This window comes from Sebastes fasciatus, chromosome 21, assembly GCF_043250625.1.
Source record: "Sebastes fasciatus isolate fSebFas1 chromosome 21, fSebFas1.pri, whole genome shotgun sequence".
In the NCBI taxonomy this organism is placed as follows: domain Eukaryota; kingdom Metazoa; phylum Chordata; class Actinopteri; order Perciformes; family Sebastidae; genus Sebastes; species Sebastes fasciatus.
The window spans coordinates 12,576,846-12,595,875 of record NC_133815.1 but is presented as its reverse complement, the minus strand read 5'-3'; the positions used below and the strand labels follow the sequence as shown (position 1 = coordinate 12,595,875).

The following is a 19,030-nucleotide window of genomic DNA, read 5'->3' as shown; positions in this document are numbered from 1 at the left end:
TGTTATATTGTTTGTAGTTGAATACTGCATGCAGAAAGACATCGTAAACTCAAGGTAACATATGTTGGTTGCTTGATGTTTTCACTTTGATTGCTGTAGCTGTCATTGTTGCTATGCGAGTTGCTTTTTAAGTTCACATGAAAACACAAGCAGTGGGAACAGAGGAGGAATGGAATAGTATTGAAAATGATCTTGAATTTCCCTTGGTCATCAGTGCTGCTTTGCTTTACCAAGGATATGTCACTCTGTGCAGCTCGGTTATTTTCAACAGGAAACTATGCACATTGAATAACTCAGGAATATCCAGTACCTAGCACTTACAGAGCTCTTTGACAAATTGCCATCCAGCAAACTTAATGTCCCACTTGTGTCAGGGGCAAGGCTGCAGGACGGGAGGTTTGTGTAGTAAAGGTTTTTTTTGTATTTCCTCCTTAGTCAATAGGTGAACACTTCACCTAGTAATGCCTGTATAAACATATAAAAACTGTTATTTTATCCAAAGTTATCCCAAGTTCAGATTTCCCTTCTTGGGGGAAGGTTAAGAGTGTAATGCTCTACTGAGACTTATGTCAAAAAAGGGAACTTGATCCCGCCCGATGTGTGACATTGTATAAACACTGTAGTAGCTCTACCCAAACAAATTTGCAGCATATGCATATGAAAATATTGCAACTGTGTCACCAGGGTGTTAGCATTTTGTTTCATCCGTACCATTTGATCCCCTGTCACACCGTTCCTTCACCTTTCACACTGTTTATGTATTCATTGTCAAGATAAGCAAACTTTACCGAGATGTTCCCCTTTTGTGGAGCAAAAAAAGTCGCCGCACTTTAGGATCTAAAATTTTCCAAGCACTAGGATTCCAGTTAGATGTACATTAACCCCCCCGTTCCTTATCTCGAAAACGGAATCAGCCATTTGGAAGTGAGTCTATTTTCATGTGTGTGAGAAGCTGAGTGGATAACCTGTTGGCAGTGGAGGACAGTGCAGATCTCTCTTCACTCTAAATTGCAGGGCAGGCATCCCTGCAACCCCACATGAGGACCATTGAGTCCCATCAAGATAATCCTTAATAAAGAACGGCTTCGCATTTAATCTTAGCTCACTTCTCGAATTTCTTACTTGATATAGTTTTTGGCAAGTGATGTTTCAGAGCTGATGTCAGTCGAGCAGTATCAGTGCATCTTTTGTTAAGCTTCCATTTGGCAGAGGTTCTATTAGGCTATATACATTTTTATAGGTGCAGAATATATTATTATCTTAATTTGTAATATTGTATTTATGTGACTGTTTTTCATCAGAAGGTTAACAAACAAAGCTTAATGACACGTGCAACTAAATTCAAAGTTTAACCTACATTTTGCATGACATTGTTTGCACTTAACAGCCTCTCATTTAATACTGTGGAAGATGAAAATAGTAATCACCGAACATCACCAGTAAAACTACGAGGTTAATTGGAGCCTTGATTCAAAACACACCGTACAACACTGCATGCAGGAAAATCTGAGTTTAGTCGTTGAGACATAAACAACTCTGGATAATTACACTGTGCAATTTGAAAATAACTCACTTGCAAAATTACATCTCAAACTAATTTTGTACAGCTGCTTATTGAAATAGAGAGCGACAGAGTAAATGCAGTAACTCAATTGGCATGTGTACCCACCTCTGCTATTAGAAATAGTTACTTGAGAGTCCCCAAGCATCTATTAGTCAATTGAGTTATCAAGAACCTGTTCGATGTGCAATATATTTCATGCTTCGATATTGAAACGTGAGCCTATGGATTTACCTATGGGGAGTTGGTTTGGAAAAGGAGGTACACTTATATTTCCAGCACGTCGTCCACATCATTACTGCAGTATATTTAAATCAGGAGCAGTGCAGCTTGAATCTATTTCTGTCAGCTCCTTGTTGACTGCTGCGACAGAGGTTGGTTGGTGTTGACCTGCTTTCAGTACGGGTTGTGAACTCTACAGATGATTATGTAGACATTTATTAGTTATTGAATGAAACAAAATGCCATATGATTTAAAAAAAAAAAAAAGATTTGAATGAGCTCTTTTAGTGACATACATCACCATTTTTTATTTCTTATCATCACCCACTGACTACAAGTAGTGCATACATAAGCCAACCGCTAACACAGTATACTATTCTTCTAGCAGTGGGTGTTCTTCTTCTGTCACCACCTCTTTACCATAGTAAATGTATGATTTCCTCTTTCTTGGTAATCATTTTTCAGTATTACAGTCGGTATTTCACCCACAGTTTTATTATGTGGAAATTAAACAAAAATCTAAATGCTCCATTGACCTCTCAACCATTCATTACACAGAACAGATATTCTTGGAAGAAAAAAAAAAAAGAAGTCATGACATATTGAAGCAAAAAGCTGTACAAGCATCATCACCAGCTTGAATAAATCACCAGTTTGAGCTCATCAGCAGTAGCAGCAGCACGGCCTTGTGTGTTATAGCAGCTTCGCACAGTTGAAATAATAACCTGGAGCAGACAGAAGGCAGTCATTACCTTGCACACAGACGCGGCGTGTATGTGTTGACGGAGGACTTCCACTAGACTGCTGTGGAGACGGACACAGCCGAGCCGCTCGGCCGCTTTTAAACCTCCGGCTTCCCATCACCTCAGCTAATGACCTAAGCCCTTGTTTACCCTCAGAAGTCCCTCTATGACAAAAAGAAATCCAGCAGCGACCTAAGACTCACAAGAGAGAGCACAAAAATGTGGTTTGTGGTGAAAAAAAGAGCATAACAAAAACAAGCGAGAAAGAAGAGGGGGGGGAGAAGAAAAGTGTGGGCCCTTGGGGTGTGTGAGCGGAGCCTGGTGTTCCAGTGGACAGGCAGGCCGGTGGAGAGATCTGCCCTTTCATTGTCTTAGTCTCCACTGATACAATCTGGAGAGGGCTCTATTGCTTAAAGCTGTGAGTGAATGACATATGGGGAGCTGGTGTGAGGCACAACTCCCCCGTGCCTCCTCCAGACCCAAAGTCTTCCTGTGAGAGAGCACCGAGCAACTTTTCTGCTTTTTCAAAACGGCAGCAGCCTCCCTCTCCCTCCCTCATTCACTGCCTCCCTCCCTCCCTCTCCCTCTCTCTCTCTCTCTCTCTCTCACTCTCTCTCTTTTTTTCCCTCTTCCTCAGACACTCACTAGTCACTGCCTGAAGCAGTAATCGGACAACTCTCTTTCTCACTAGGACCGGGTCTCCTGAGATACGGCGGCGCGGGGCTCCATGGGTTCCAACACCTAAAATGAAAAAGAAAAAAGCAGTCTTGTAGTTTACATGTATTGTGCTACAGATTCTACCAAACACCCGAAGAACTCTTTTAGAAAGTTTGCTGTCCGTTCTGCTGGACTGAACGATCTCTCTGTAGCAGATTTTTTTTTTTGTTAAAAGAAGATATAAGAAGGGATAAACACACGGGGATTCAACCATAATTGTAGTGAGTATGACTTTAATGTATACGTGATGTTTGATATGTTAGTTTAATAACTGTCTTGTCCTGTAATTTTTGAGTATTTCAGTGTGTGTGTGTGTGTGTGTGTACGTGTGTGTGTGGAATTATCTCCTTTATTTGGTACATTTGCATCAGCATTTAATTCAAAATATAATTCTCAATTAAAGTATTCATATCAATAGAGCAGTAGGAGTAACCATTTAATTTCTGCACTTATCTTATCATTAATTGTTATGGCAGCAGCTACTACATCTTTATTATTGTAATAATTCTAATACTGCAGAGCTGTTCAAAAATGTATAATAATTTTAATAATATCAACCAAAGAGGAAGGCTTTAATCTTCACAGGTCAGCTGCAATTCATTGATGATGATAGATTATTAGCTAAAAAAAACAATTGTTCTTGATGAATGTTTAGTTTTCATTGAAGTGAAAGTAAATGCAACTCACTTCCCGATAAAGAAGTCAATTTTAAAATGTAATGCGATGATATTTAAATAACAATTCATGGTATATTACATTGTATTTCATAATTGCTTAACAACTTCTACTTATATTACTATACGTTCTGTTTTTAGTCAAATAGCTTTAGAAATTTAACAGTCAATTTATCTGTAATTATAAATAACATTTGTAGATAATGTCCCATAAAATTGCCATCTTAAAAATTATTATATAGATTTTATATCCATGCATTAATTGAAAATACATTTTTAAATACCAGGAAAAAAAGTATTTTGTTAGCACGAGAGAGTAATATCCTGGTTGCTTATGTATCCAAATTCCCCTTTGAAATATGGGATGTTCTTCTGCTTGGCCCAGTTTACATTTTTTGATCAGGCTACGAAAACACGCTGCTCCCTGCAGGAGTTCCCTTTTTGACTGGCAGAACAAACAAAACCAACACAGTTAAAGCAGTTGACATCCAATGCCATCTGCTGAGGCCAGGAATGCTGCGAGGAGACCTGAGAGGCTCTCGGCGTCTGACCGAGACAACAGGCCTCGACTCCCGGCCGTGCTGCGTCTCCGCTCGCCAGTGTTTCGCGTGTAGTAAAGATGACTCACCCGCTGTAATCACCAGCCTCTCTAATTGAAGGATGTTCTGGTTTAATGTCCTCCGTGTGATCACAGGCTTACATCACAAGTCATGGAATTATGATGTGTGTGAAGGGCATTTCATCTCTCAAATTGTGCTTTTTTTTCCTCCTTTTTCACCCTCTAATTCCTGTCATTTTCAAACGCCTGCTTTAGAAAGGTGTGTGTTAGTAGATGAAAGAGAGGAAATAGAGAGGTTAGGATAGGCTAGTGAGCTACCGCTCTGTGCAGACAAACATGACAGTGTTTGTGATCGCCTGCTGCGACCATTCACTCACACAATAACCTTATTTATCCAATTAACTGATAATGAGCAGGCTGATTTGGGGCTGTTTACACTGTGTATTTGCTTTACGCATACAGGGAGAGATCAGGGTCTCCCTGCCTGGCTGTGGAGCTCCATGCATGTGTAGCAGCAGCAGTGTGTACAAGCAGGAGTGGTCGGCGGTGACGGTGGCATTGTTTGCCCAAGGCCTGATGCGTTCCGTATAGATGTGTCTAGCCGGCCGAGCCCTTGTCCTCTTCTCTCAGGGAGGAGATTGAAAATGGTGAAAGACACAGAGGGCTAATTGATCGAGCCTCACTGATAGAGCTATTAGTGAGGAAGAGGGGGAGAGAGAGCGCGAGAGAAAGAAGAAGGAAATAGGGGAGCTCCTATTAAGTAGCCCATACTGGGTGATTAGTGGGCAGGGGTTGTTTACTAAATACTGTTGGGTGTTATTTTGTTAACAAGCCACTGTTTGGACCTGGAATATGTGGCTGAAAGAACAGGAAATGAGCTTTAAAGATTTCTGTTGATTGCCATTACAGGTCTTCAATCACTAATACCCACTAGTGTGTTTGTTTGTAAATGGAAATATGTTTACATTGTGCAAGATAATAAGGAAGCCGCTGAATTGAGAGAAATTGTAGTCAAAAAGGATTGTACTGCACGTGCCTCTGATCGTATATTTAAAATTTAAACTGCAACTTTATTACCTTCTGCAGTGTTTATATGAACTAAGCAATTTTAGAATTTCCTCTGCTTCCTAACTTGCATAGATAATCATTTCATTAACATAATACATCACTGCTTCAGATTTTAAGAGAATAACAAGCCACAAGCATTGAAGTGATATAATCGTCAAGATTTGTCACTTGGCGTTCTTTCATCTCAGCGTTGTAAAGCCTCTCTCTCGTTCTGACTGCGGTGGTCACGGTGGTAGGCAGCTTGTGATAAAATGTGCACCTTAAATCTTGTTTCGATGGCCCCTCAAAGGCGAACTGGCCTTCTGGAAATAATTTTGAAAGGTTGAAGAGCACAGTATTAACAGATTTAACATAGCTATTGAGTGAATTGCCGGAGCACCATGTCAGATTTGGGCCAAATGAGAGAGACAAATTGCACATCAACACACAGCACATCTGTTAATAATTGTGCTTTTAATTACAGACAAGTATGACATTTTGAATTACGTGTGAAACACCATGTGCTTTTATAATTTGTCGGCGTAAGCCACATTCGTGCAGACTGGTACAGTTCATCTGTATAAATAAATGTACATGAAATATAAAAAAAAATATTTCATGCTATTTTATCTAAAGATGTTTTTGTTTAACTATATATTTTATTACATTTTCTCGTGCTGTAATAATACATTTAAACAAACTAATTTTCTCACAGAAAACAAGTTTAAAAAAAATGCCCTCATTGTTCAAAATTACACCACCATATCATTTCTATCCATTTTATTAAAAATGTGCAATTTCTGTCTGATCTAAAATACTTTACTTTTGAGGATGAAAAAACACCCAGCTATTTAATGTTGCATTTGCTGGCAGCCGTCATTTTTTCGGCCACGTACAGAGACACAAGTGAAGTGTAGCATTTTGTAAACTGTGCCTAATTCCACTCACATCTGTGTTCAATTGTTGTCCGCATCTACATTCTTTGAGAGTGGATTTATTTTTCCTGGGCCACCATGTGGATTCAGCTGACCAGCTTAAGTGGGGATTAGTTGTTTTAAAGTTAGATTTTGATTAAAGCATTGTTTTTCAAAAGTTGTAACTCACAACACATGGCTTACGTAGACTGTAAAATTCAAAGGACTATATGGACTATGCTCTATAGAATTAATATCCAGTAAGGATGACACAGGGTGTGGAAATAAACAAAGCATGTTCAGCATATCTCTTTTTCAGTGTCATCTTTGGTGTGATTATTTTTATTTGCAGCTTTAATATGTGAAAATACTTTTTTAAACAAATCTGTTAAAAGTTTTGCAGGTGATATAACACCTTGGTAACTCTTTGCTGAATAGTGACGAACTATGTAGCAAAGGTGAAGAAGCGATTTGTGCCGGGTCAGACAGCCTGCATGCGGAGATGATCTATGCTAAAAGCTTGGCTGTGGCTGTGTTTACCTTTGGAGACGCAGGTCTTGAAATAAGTAAAGCGAAACAAAAGGGCCAGCAAACAACCGTGAGTGAAGCGTGTTGTGGCACTTCTTCTTCTTCTTCTTTTCTCTTGATGACACTTCCAGCGCTTCATCTAGCCTGGCTTTGTTCTTGTTAGCTTCAAAGACCTGGCAGTTCAGGTTGAACTAAGAAGCACATCAAAGATGCTGAATACAGCCCCTTTTTTTTAAACAATAAATATTTAGCGGCGCAGAAGAAAGGCTTGTGCTTTTTAAATCCCTGCCCCCCTCCTCCCTTCTTCCTCTCCCATCATCCCCCTCTGTCTCTTCACCTGGCCGGTTTCACCTGCTGCCAATGGCTGAAACACCAGCATGGTAATGGCTCCACTGGCCTGCACTGCTGAACAGAGAAACCAGCCACCACACACACACACACACACCATACCACATCTCTCCACCACAACACACTCTCTCCACAACTCTGTGATCGCTGTTAATGTACTGTGGCAAAATGTGTTTCTCTTTCGTTTTTATGGCTTTTACCTCTGTGGACTTTCTTTTCCATTGATATTTTTGTGTTTTTTTACATCCCGTCTGCGTATTTTAGTATTGGGAAATGCCAGGAGGAGGCACTGCTGTTGTCCGTAGCTTCTAAAATAAGAATGTAATGGTTATTTTTTGCTAAGATGGCTGTACCATTAGCAGTGGGAGAGTGGGCAAATTGTAAAGCTGGAATGGTATTCATGAAGGCTTTGCCTTGGTGTGAAGAGCAAAGCCTGTTGAAAAAAAAAAAGACGAAAAAAAAAACTCATGCAGCTCAGGTTACCCTCGCTCATGTAAACAGTCAGCCATTAAAAAAATCATGCTAGGATTTTTTGAAAAAATACTTTATATGTATTTTTCCTGACCAGTTGAATACCTTTGACCTTTTTTTGGACCCTGTAATCCCATGGTGGGCTGGAGTCAGGTCTAATATAGTGTTATGGCCATGCGAGTATATGGCTCCGCTTGATGTTCGGAGAGAGACGAGCAGAGCGGGAGTGGACAGAGCAAAATGTAACTGTCAGCTAAAGGAGAGTAATAGAGGCATTCGTAGCGTCATAGGAAACATATGTGGCTCCATATGCTCTCCGTGTTCTTGTTTCCAGTCTCCTTCATTGTCTGAGATGCACCACTGATCTGGGGGCCTCTAAAGTGCCCTGCGTGTGTGAGTGTGTGTTTGTGTGTGCGTGTGCGCATTTTGCACCACTGATCTGGGGGCCTCTGAAGTGCCCTGTGCATAAGTGTGTGCATGCAGACATACAGGCATGAGTTATGTGTCTCTGTGTGCTAAAGAAAAAGACATTAAAAAAAAAAGACACAAGCGTGAGTTTTTGTGTTGCCACAGAGAAAGATTTATATAATGTCTGTGTTATATATTGTTCTCTTTCTGTCCATTGTGAATACCGGGCTGTGAAGTTAGGAAGTTGTGTGTATGTCTCTAGTGTGCCATGGCCCCAGGCTGGGGCAGGCCCGCGGGAAGCAGCCCTGACGGTCATTAGGACCTGTCAGTATGCCGGGAGGGGGGAGTGCTGATAAATTTCAGATAGTGTCAATTGCAGATGAAAGATCTGCTGAAGATGCTAGGGGTGTCACGCTTGACTTGTCACTGCTCAACAAGTCCCATCTTCCTTCCAGCAGCAGCAGGCTACCTCAAGCAGGAAAGCGGGCAGGCTCTCCCACCCTCCGCTGCCCCCTCGTCCCCTGCTCCCCCCCCCAACCCCTCACCCCTCTGCCTACCTTCACCCCCACAACCCCCCTCACCACCACCACCACCACCCCTTTCCTGCTTACCTTGGCTAAGCCGCTTTTGCATGTTGATTGGGGGAGGGCTAATCCAGTTTGCAGCTGTCGTAGACCAATGATGAATCACCTTTCCGTCATTTGGCTGTGCTCCCCTTGCTCGGGGAGGAGGGAGGACCTGGAGGAGGAAACAACAGCGGAGTAGGGCTGCGGCTCGGAGAGAGACAATGTGCGCCTCTGTTCCCCCCCGCTATAGCCCTCTCTTCCCATTCTGCTCCAGAATAACAATAATGTTTTCTCAGACAAGCCTTTTTGTGTCATGGATGGCTCTGGACTGTGACACTGAGCTGCAATAACAAGGAGTGACATTGTTTTCTGCTGCTGGGGCAGGTGGAGGCTGGATAAAGAAAGGGGGAGTGTGGTTTGTGAGGACTCAAAGCCATCTAGGTCCAGGTAAGAGCACAGTTGAGCCGGTGCCAGCAGCATCAGAGACGAGTAGCTCTCTGCCTCAGACGCTGTGCTAAACAAACTTAACTCAGCCTACTGGTTGTCTGATCGGAGATAGTAAAGACTTTTTAGCAATCAGATAATGAGAAAAGAAGTTTGGGCAAAGGAGGAGAAAACGTGACGAAGTAGTGAGTGTGAAATGTAGAAATAGGGTCGATCTTTAATGTGCTTCTATTTGTACCTCGGTGGTGTTGTATTCTTGGAGGGTGTGATATTTTTAGGGGAGAAGTAAATTAATATACTTCTGTGAAATGACAATGCGGCTTCCATTATGGTCGTGTGTGTGAAAAAGCCTTTTGTGTTGTTTTTATTATTACAGATTTGTTATATAATGCTTAAAAATATATATTTTTTCTATTAATAATTAAATTGGACTTGAACCGCAAGAAAGCCCTACATTTGCCAAGCTATTCTGCAAAGTATCATAATATCATAACATTATAATATCATTTTAAATAGAGTAAATGCATATCATAATTTAATCTTTTTATCGCATAATTCTGGTTTCTTCGTGCCATCTGATAGCACTCAGACTACTCAGAGTTTTTATCTTTGTGGCCTTGTGTAAAAGGCCAATGTTTATCGATAGCAGAGATACCCAGAACCCTGGAATATAATTGGAAATGGCAGTATAATGTACAAAACATTTTGTCCTAATTTCATTAACTCACTGTTGCGATGGGAACGGTGGCAGAGACAAATGGGGTTTGGAGTTTGTGGCCGTACTTTTCAAATCACTCGTGCCTTCTTTCCACTCCATTGTCTATACTCGATCAAATCCTTTGAGCGCACAAATGAGAAGATAGAATAATGTTTTCAGTGGCGTGGTCTTTTGTATAAACACAGAAACAATTAAGGAGCTTGCCAGAGCAAACACATGCCTCATGAGCTTCTCATCTGCCCATCACTGAGGCATGGGCTCTTACAATCAGGCAGAGTGCTGCACTTTTAACAGGCACATTAACCGTCGCCTCAAACCAGCAAACATCTGTTAACAGTCTTCGATACCACACAAAACGATATACACTTAAGGCCATTTCTGCTTAAAGATACATCAGAGTAAATTGACAGTAAACACTTTGTGTTCACTTCATGTAAAACGGTGACTTGCAGTGAGATCGCTGTAATGAGAGAAATCAGAAACTGCCTTGTCAAAATGTTTACTATTCATTTCATAGCTTGCAAATCCACTGTTTTTCTTTGTGCATATGTGACTGTGTGTGTGTCATATTTTGCCTTGTATATTTCGTTCATTTTCAATTTTGTTCTTGTCATTTGGCATCACATAAAAACGTAATTATTTGATATTCAGTTGAATATCACGTGCGAAGCAGTCAGTAAAATTGCAGTGAATTATAGATTTTAAATGTAGTTTTTTTATTAATACTTTTGACCTCACATTATTTATTTACTTAATTTTATTCATCTAAATCTGGACTACTGGATTATGCATATTGTGCACACTGCATTGTGCATCAGAGCTGCGTGTCTTCCCTGAAACCAGAGTGATACGTGTAATTTGATTTGGCGTGTGCGTGTGTGTCTCGTCAGGTCTATGGAAATGCAGGATCTAGCCAGTCCTCACAGCCGAGTAAGTGGAAGCAGTGAATCTCCTAATGGTCCCAACCTCGACAACTCCCACATCAATAACAATTCCATGACACCCAATGGCACTGAAGGTATGTGTGCAGTGCTGTTGCTCTTTAAGGTGCTCTCTCTGTCTTGTATGCTATTCTAAATTTAAAAAAAGGCCTGAGAATGGTGACAGAAGAAGCTGTATTGTGAAAGTGACTTTTTAATCTGAAAGTGTAGCATTTATGCGTTTGTGGCAATAAAGCCATTCTAGAGTCTAGTCATAATTTTTTTTAAGATGCATTACCAATACTTTTTTGCAGTAATATATTATTAAACCGCCAGCAAAACAATGGAGAGAAAGCACTTCATATTTGATTCTCAACAATTCAGTGCTACCAGTAGTTGTTTTCCATCGACTATTAGCTGTTTATTTAAGCAACCATGTAATTATTCAAACCCCAAGGTATGGAAATGACGGAGTTTTGCATGAGGTCTCTACTGTACATAGTTATTTACTCAGGTGATTCACCTGTGCTTAAATCTGAGCCTTTGTTTAGTGAAGCAGTCATGTCACAAACCAACACAACCTATTAAAAACATCCCCCCTGTCACGTAATCTTCAGGTTAGTCTGTGCTTTGAGCTCAGGGTTTACTTTTTTTTGTGTATTCATGACACAGGACCAGTAGACATGGTGCAGACTGTCATCGTGTGTCCCTTTGCCATTCTGTCTTTCCCATAGGTGATAACATCACAATGCTTACCACTGCAGACTGGTTGTTAGGTTCTAACTCACAGTCCGCTGCAGGTTTGTCTACTCTTGGTGACACAATGAAAGGACAATACTTGGTGTTTTTAACTGAGAGCAGGAATGAAAGCAAGAAATTGAATTTGTATTTTTTTAAGAAGTCCCAAAAATACACTATTTATCAGCTGCTAAATTATAAAGTTGCCTCAACTATTGTGCCTTTCATTCAGAAACTCTTTGGTATTTGCTGTAATTGTTGTGGTATTCTGTTTCAAGCATGATTTGACACCGACTGGATTTGAGTCCATTGTTAATGATTGGTCAGATTGTGAACTGTGCATTTTGTTTTCGTTTGATCGTTCCACACCGTTTCCTGAATACAGTGGTTATTGTGTGCTCTGTGGACCGAGCGTGTGCTAGTTTATGCATGCACCTTACCACTATTTTTTCATCGGTGTGTTGTTCAAAAGAATCGCACCCCCTCGTCAACATGTGTTTCTGCACTGAACGAGCATAGCGGAAACATGTAAAACATGACAGCAAATGGCTTCTTCAACCATGAGGGATTCCACTGAGCATGACTCCCTTGCCCACATTGTCAATTTGTTTTGCCAAAAAGAGAAAAAAAAAGAGGGGAAAAAAGTCCTCCAGCCCGCCTGAAGTGAAATGGATTGATTTCAAAGATTCCTGAGCTGTCAGAAAGCTGTGAAATTGTCTTTGCAGATCTATCGCTGAGCTGTATAATGGAGCCAAGGTCAAACAGCGTTCGCTACACTCTTAAAAAGATTTTATACACCATACATTTCCTTGACATTTCAATTGTGGCTGTACATCCTTGCGGAGCTCTTTTTTATCTGTTGCTCTAACACACTTCTATAATAATCATTTTTATTTAATTTAATAAGCCAGTAATAAATCATTAAATGTAAACGATAATGTAATAATTTTTGTTACGTTGTCAAATTAAAGTTTTAATTATATTGAACTTGCAAAATAGTTCAAATACATTTCTAAAATAAATTCATAAGCTTTTCTCATAATATAATTAATAAATAAATAAATTGCATCAAAATTAATGAAAGATAATTATAAAATACAAAAAATATATTCATAAACCATTTGAACGGACACAGATGTAATGTGTTAATAATGCATTTAAAACTTCTGACATTATTGTTAATACTGTTGGAATGTTGTTTGACTACACCCTCCTCCCCGTTTTTATTTTACACTGAGTAACTCTTTGGCTATATTTTTAAAACCTCATCTGAAAGCCTGAGGTAGTTAGAAGTTAATCGGATCTTTTTTATATTTTTCTTTTCTTTTTCTAGACTTGATTTGGTGCATTTAGTGACAATGTCGCTTCTTTGTTTGCAGTTAAAACCGAGCCAATGAGCAGCAGCGAAATCGTCACCTCGGTAGCAGACACCTCTCTAGACAGCTTCTCAGGATCAGGTGAGGCTGGAGGACTTTTGTGTGTGTGTGTGTGTGTGTGTCTGGCTGCGTCTCACACACACAGCTGCAGAACTGATTAGTGAGAGATGAGCCTAGAGATGGGTGACCTATAAGCCGGGCCCCACGAAGAGTCCCTGCAGCTAAAACACCAATATGTGTGTGAGTGTTTAAGAACAAGCGACTCTACTTTACCTTTGTCAGCATATTTATATGCTGCGCTTGCTTGCACATGCGTGTGTGTTTTATATATATGCGTGTGTATGTGCTGGTTCCCATGCCAGTAAGGACTGAATTATGACCTGTAATGCACTGAACCTGTCCGTCCGGTGGAGTGACATGGCGTCCCAGTGGCCCTCGCTCTCCACGGGCTGTTACCCTATCGTCCTGTCACAGACTGGGATTTCACACCCTCCTCTCAGCACGGGAACATCACACACACACATAAACACACACACACACACACAGGGACATCTCTAAATAAAGCCAAGACCTCAGAGTATAATGAGCATTGTAGGAATTGTAAAAGAAATAATCTCTAATGTGATAATTTTTTAGCTTATTTCTTTTGTCCAGCCTCGCCAGTATCTATGTCAACCTGCAGCACTCTCTTCTATTTTCTATAAACATGTATTAACAGTACCGCATCGAACTGCGCATGGTATTATCTTGCTCCTAATTTCCCGTATTTCCTTAACTGTTTAACTAAGTACTTGATACTTAACTCTAGAAGCGCATAAATCACTGCTATGACTTTTGTCTCTGACAATATTAATGAAATTTAGTAATCTTATCCTCCGTATCCTCCACGGGGAAACCCACAGCTCCGCTCAGAAGAGCAGGTTTTTGTCCAGCGGCAGGTGCTGCTGATGTGGGAAAAGTGTTCAATATTAATAACGTGTGTGAGGGGTTACAGCATACAGTTACATACAGTTAGCGCTCCCCCGCAACCAAATCCCTTATTTTACATGTCACGACCAATTAGACAGATGTTTCAAAACTGTGCCGCTCAGTTAAACAGTTAAATGCGAGTAATGCAGCAGAACTGTGATTGTTGATTAAATGTAGATGTATTATCAAACTTGAATTTATTAATGTATTGTAATATAATTTAAAGTCCATCTGCTGTGTTCTATTCCAACTTTAGGAATTTTTTTTTTTGTTTGGATTTTATTTATTTTACCTTTTTTTTCAAAATTCATATTTAAATAATTAAATTCACAAAATTTTGGAACTGAAGCCTGAAGGCAACATTTATAACACTAATAAAAATACACATTTTCGTATTAAGAAGAGTTTATTTGGGGTGTTACAACACCACTGTGTGTCTTATATAATTCTTAATGCAGATTAGGGCTTCAACTAATGATTATTTTCATTGTTGATTCATCTGTTGATTATTTTCTTGATTAATCGATTAGTTGTTTGGTCTATAAAATGTCAGAAAGTGGTGAAAAATGTCGCTCAGTGTTTCCCAAAGCCCAAGATGACGTCCTCAAATGTCTTGTTTTGTTCACAACTCAAAGATTTTCAGTTTATTGTCATAGAGGAGTAAAGAAACCAGAAAATATTCACATTAAGAGGCTGGAATCAGAGAATTTTGACATTTCTTTTTCCTAAATATTACTCAAAACAATTAATCAATCATAAAAATAGTTGGCGATTAATTTAATAGTTGACAACTAATCGATAAATCGTTGCAGCTCTTATGCAGATTATAAATAAGTGTACTTCTGTCAGTTATTTCTGGCTGAACTTTCACAAGTTAACAGCACCGTGGAACCACATAGTCACACGCTTAATGAAGGAATGATTATGCAGTAGCACTCATTACCTGCAATCAGTGATGTCACTTCCAATGTGGCTTGAAAGGCCCAAGGCAACTGCAGCCACAGGCCGAGACTGATTCAGACCATCCTGTGTGTGTTTACACCAGCGGTCGTCATAGCAGCAGCCCAGAAGTATCTCAGAGATACGCGGGTCAGCAGAAAAACCTGATGTTCTTACCTGATTATTTTTGCTTCATTATTGCTCTCCGGTTTTCAACCTTTAAATAAGGTTACGGAAATAAATAGTGTAATGCAATGTAATTACTGTTTCCTTGGAATCCAGAAGTTCTGTTGGCAAAAGATAATATTTACCTTATTTCTTAATGTTTAAATATGTGCTTGCCTCTTTTCTTTTTAACTCTCCTCAGCTATTGGAAGCAGTGGCTTCAGCCCAAGACAAACTCACCAGTTCTCTCCACAGATTTACCCTTCCAAGTAAGGCTTCTTTTATTTTTCTTTAAAAAATAAGCAGCATCCAACTTCATTTGGCTCTTTAATTAGATCCTTCTGCTAGATCGGGGGTTTTTCGACTGGCTTTGTTTGCCTGGATGTCTGCAGCTTGCGCACTCCGAAATCTGCTGTAATTATTATCTTGCAAAGATTTCCTTTGCCATTTATTGTTCTTTCACGATGTATACGAGCTGCGCGATGCTATCTGTCCTACAGCTTGGCTCGGTGTTTAAAAATGAAGTAGCACAATCACAAGGAATTTGTCAGTTAGCAAAAGTTTGTCTTATGGTTTTAGGGGTAAAACATGGTCCCTTTTTCTTCCTGCCTTCCTTTCTCACTTTTGTCTTTTGTTTCCTTTTCTCAAATAGCAGAACATATCCGCATATTCTTCCTACCCCCTCATCCCAAAATATGGCTGCGTATGGGCAGACGCAGTACACCACAGGAATGCAGCAGGCCGCAGCTTATGCTAGCTACCCCCAGCCTGGCCAGCCCTATGGCATCCCAGCTTATGGTAAGATTTCTCTGCACACATCAAAACCTCTTCTTCTGCATGTTGACTACAACTAAATATTTTTCCTTCCTGAAGGTCAGGTCCAAGACCTTGCTCATAACAAACCATGTTCCCACAATTCCTCCAGGAAAGCAGGAGCAGCAAAGATGCTGAGTTGTTGTTTAGTGCCTGCATATTCTCCTTCATTGCAAGAAAACAGAATCTGCTTGTCTAGCTGTTCAGATAGATCTGGAAGATTATGATCAAAATCTTAACACTGGTGAGAGAAAGCACAGAGTACACGGCTCACTGTAGGCTTTATTTGTCCAAAGTCTTTACTGTGTTTTGACCCCAAAAGACTCTCCAATATGTGGAGGAATTTACACTGTTTATTTGAATGGAGTCCTGCAAAACTACCGCTGCACAGAAACTGCATCGTGACTGATTGAATGTAAGCAGTGGCCAGTTTAACTCACGAACACAAGCAGAATGTTTTATTACTTGTGTTTCCTTTCACAGATGACCTATCTAATAATGATAATACTACTAATGATAACATAAAACCAAACAATCATAGTCCTAACATGCTTTTTGGATTTACAGCCAAGAAGACAACTCCTTTTGCAGCGCGAGATAATATTTCTTAACAAGTCATGATAGTAAAAATCTTAAATCAGATAATCAGCGCTCGTCCATTGTGATAAGTGTGTTATGCTAACAGACAGAGGCTGTGTCCCTTTGCTGTGTCTAGTGTAATTTAAACCTGCGTGTTGACTGTTGTCTGTGCATCAAACCGATCTGGTGTCACTAACTGATTTAGGTCCATTGTGGGCAGGCATAAAGACGGAGGGGGGTCTGACCCAGTCCCAATCCCCGGGACAGACGGGCTTCCTAAGCTACAGCTCCGGCTTCACCACGCCACAGACAGGACAGGCCCCCTACAGTTACCAGATGCAGGGTGAGGACATCTTTGTGAATCCTTCATCTTTTTTTCTCTGTGCGTCTTCACATGTCAGCTTGGGTGTTTGTATGGTGTCAAAATGCAGCGTGAGATGCCATCGCTCTTCTCGTAAAGCTGGCAGCATGTCCAATTTTACGGTTGTAACATGTTTGCAGCAAAATAGCTGAAATGGCTAACATCATGACAAACGACGAAGCAGAATTTCATTCATCGACAATCTAAAAATACGGTGGGAATCTGGTGGCTGCTCTGCTTCTTTACTGTGTTTCCATTTCTGTCCTTTGAAGTACTCCTCTTCTTTGTCCTCTCTTTGTCTCTCACTTTTTCCCCCTCTGTCTTCTTCCTTACTTTGTCTCATTTCAATGTTTCTGCCATGTGTTCCCTCTGCTTAGCCCATCCAAATAAGGTTTATTGTACTCTTTTTTTTTTTTTAAAGATTAGAGAAAAAGGTCTCTAGTCCCTGATTTAATAGCGTGCAGAGCCAGACGGATTCACAACTCGGCCCTCGAACTCACCCCAAAAGATGGTTGCATCCCGGCGGTCGTTATGTGTGCAGCCACGACGGCTGCCTCCCTCTCCTCTCCTCTTAAAAGAATCAACACAGATGGAAAAAAATGGCAGGCACTTAGGAGGCACCAGCCATGTCCTCCCAACTCCCCAGCCTTTGTTGTTTCTCTCCCTGTGATCATATTTGTATTTGTTTAAGAGCTGAGAACATAGAGATTTATGGCCTTGAAACCGATAAAGAAGAGTTGTTGCGCCCTGCGCTCCCCCTCTTTTGCTCTCTCTATCCAGTCATACATACTCTTTAAGTGTAGATCAAGCCCTCTGTCATGTAGTGTTTCTATTAGTCTCTGTTTGTATTCCTCAGTTTCACCTGCACTGGGAGACGAGGACAGTTAGCTTACAGCTATAGCATAGTTCTCTCCTGTAAAGTCTAATGTGTGACGGTAGAAACATCTCCACATGTTGTCGAAAAGCCTCTAGAGCATCTCACAATAAATAACGCCAGCTCAGCAGCAGATGTGACGCGGGGAAGCCTCTTTTCCACGCCTCTTAACCAAATACAGTCGGCCACAGCCGGAGTTTTGCGCTTGAAAAAAGGAGAGGCAGAGAGAGAGGGAGAGAGAGGAAGAAAAGGAACAAGAGACAGAGCATGTACGGCAGAATGTTCAAGCTGCTATGCTGCCCTTAGTGGTTTAACTCACGATGACAGTATTATGTGCCCATTCATCTTCGAAGTATTATGCTCTTACTGCTGTCTTTCTCTTTCCCTCCATCTGACTCCGTCTCACCCTCACTGCCTCCTGCTATCTCTGGCTATCGGACGCCCCACGTAGCGTTAAGTGCGTTAGTAATTGACAGCCATGTTAGATGACAGATTGACCACTATTCTGGCCTTGAGTTCTCTAACTGTGGCTCTGGCCCTACGCCACACCATCATCATTACTCTTTCTGGCCTATTGATCTGCCTGGGCGAGGTGCCTCGGGCCTGGGTGTCCCAACCAAAGACTCTTTTTCCAAATCTGATACACCCCCTCTCTGTCAGTGTCGCTGCCACCAGCCTGTGGCCAGCTGTCAAGGCGGAGGACGATTAGATTAATGGTTTTACTCCATACTTTCATGTCCGATGCCATGGAGCTTTGTGTGGGTGCTAAAGTTGTGGCACTCAAATCGTAAAGGGCGTTTTGTGCGCCTCGGTTTTGCAATCCCTTGTGGCAGTTTACATAGCGCATCTCATGGATTGTCATTATCAGAGGTGTGTGAGGAGACGGGGAGATTGTGCTGATGGTTAGACTGAGCAGATGCTAATTAGGTGAATAATTGGATTCCAGCATTCTGTCCCAGTGGCGGTGTGAGGCTGAAGAAGCTGAAGCCTCATCTGCCTTTTTAAAAGGAGAGCCCCATCTGGACTTGATAGCCTATTCCCAAGTGGGGCATACAAACTTCTGCTACAAATATTGTGCACTGATGATAGACATAGCCCATGGCGAGGGGACTGATCAAGCAAAGCAAATGGACTTCCAATTGTGGAGCCAGAAGGCAGGAGGGGAGGGAGGGATGATGTCTGGTCTTGAGTGAGTGAACTAACTGGAGCAGGACAGGGGGAGGGAGAGAAAACATGCCCCCCGGGGAACCACAAGACCCCCCTCTTTCTCCCCGTCTTTCTCCCCCTACTATAACCAGCACCACCACCACCAGCAGCATGGGCTCATTCTCACTGCTAGCGGGGGTCCCCTCGGCTTTTATGTGGCTCCTTGTTCT

The 19,030-nt window shown here is 41.1% G+C and overlaps 1 protein-coding gene across 18 annotated transcripts in view; it reads left to right on the top strand.

The window, feature by feature from the left end:
• The window catches only part of eya1 (EYA transcriptional coactivator and phosphatase 1), a 66,158-nt gene that overhangs the window by 20,350 nt on the left and 26,778 nt on the right, over window positions 1-19,030 (top strand). For 3 of the 18 annotated variants that reach the window (XM_074621894.1, XM_074621895.1, XM_074621890.1), the window contains 6 exons: window positions 10,811-10,938; window positions 11,575-11,640; window positions 12,958-13,035; window positions 15,230-15,296; window positions 15,680-15,825; window positions 16,625-16,762. In XM_074621894.1, coding sequence (XP_074477995.1) covers window positions 10,815-10,938; window positions 11,575-11,640; window positions 12,958-13,035; window positions 15,230-15,296; window positions 15,680-15,825; window positions 16,625-16,762 — 619 coding nt within the window. In that variant the 5' untranslated portion in view covers window positions 10,811-10,814. Of the gene's footprint in view, window positions 1-3,217; window positions 3,465-8,941; window positions 9,206-10,810; window positions 10,939-11,574; window positions 11,641-12,957; window positions 13,036-15,229; window positions 15,297-15,679; window positions 15,826-16,624; window positions 16,763-19,030 lie in introns of those variants that run through there. The other 15 variants (XM_074621908.1, XM_074621896.1, XM_074621898.1 and 12 more) reach the window with 11 other exon arrangements.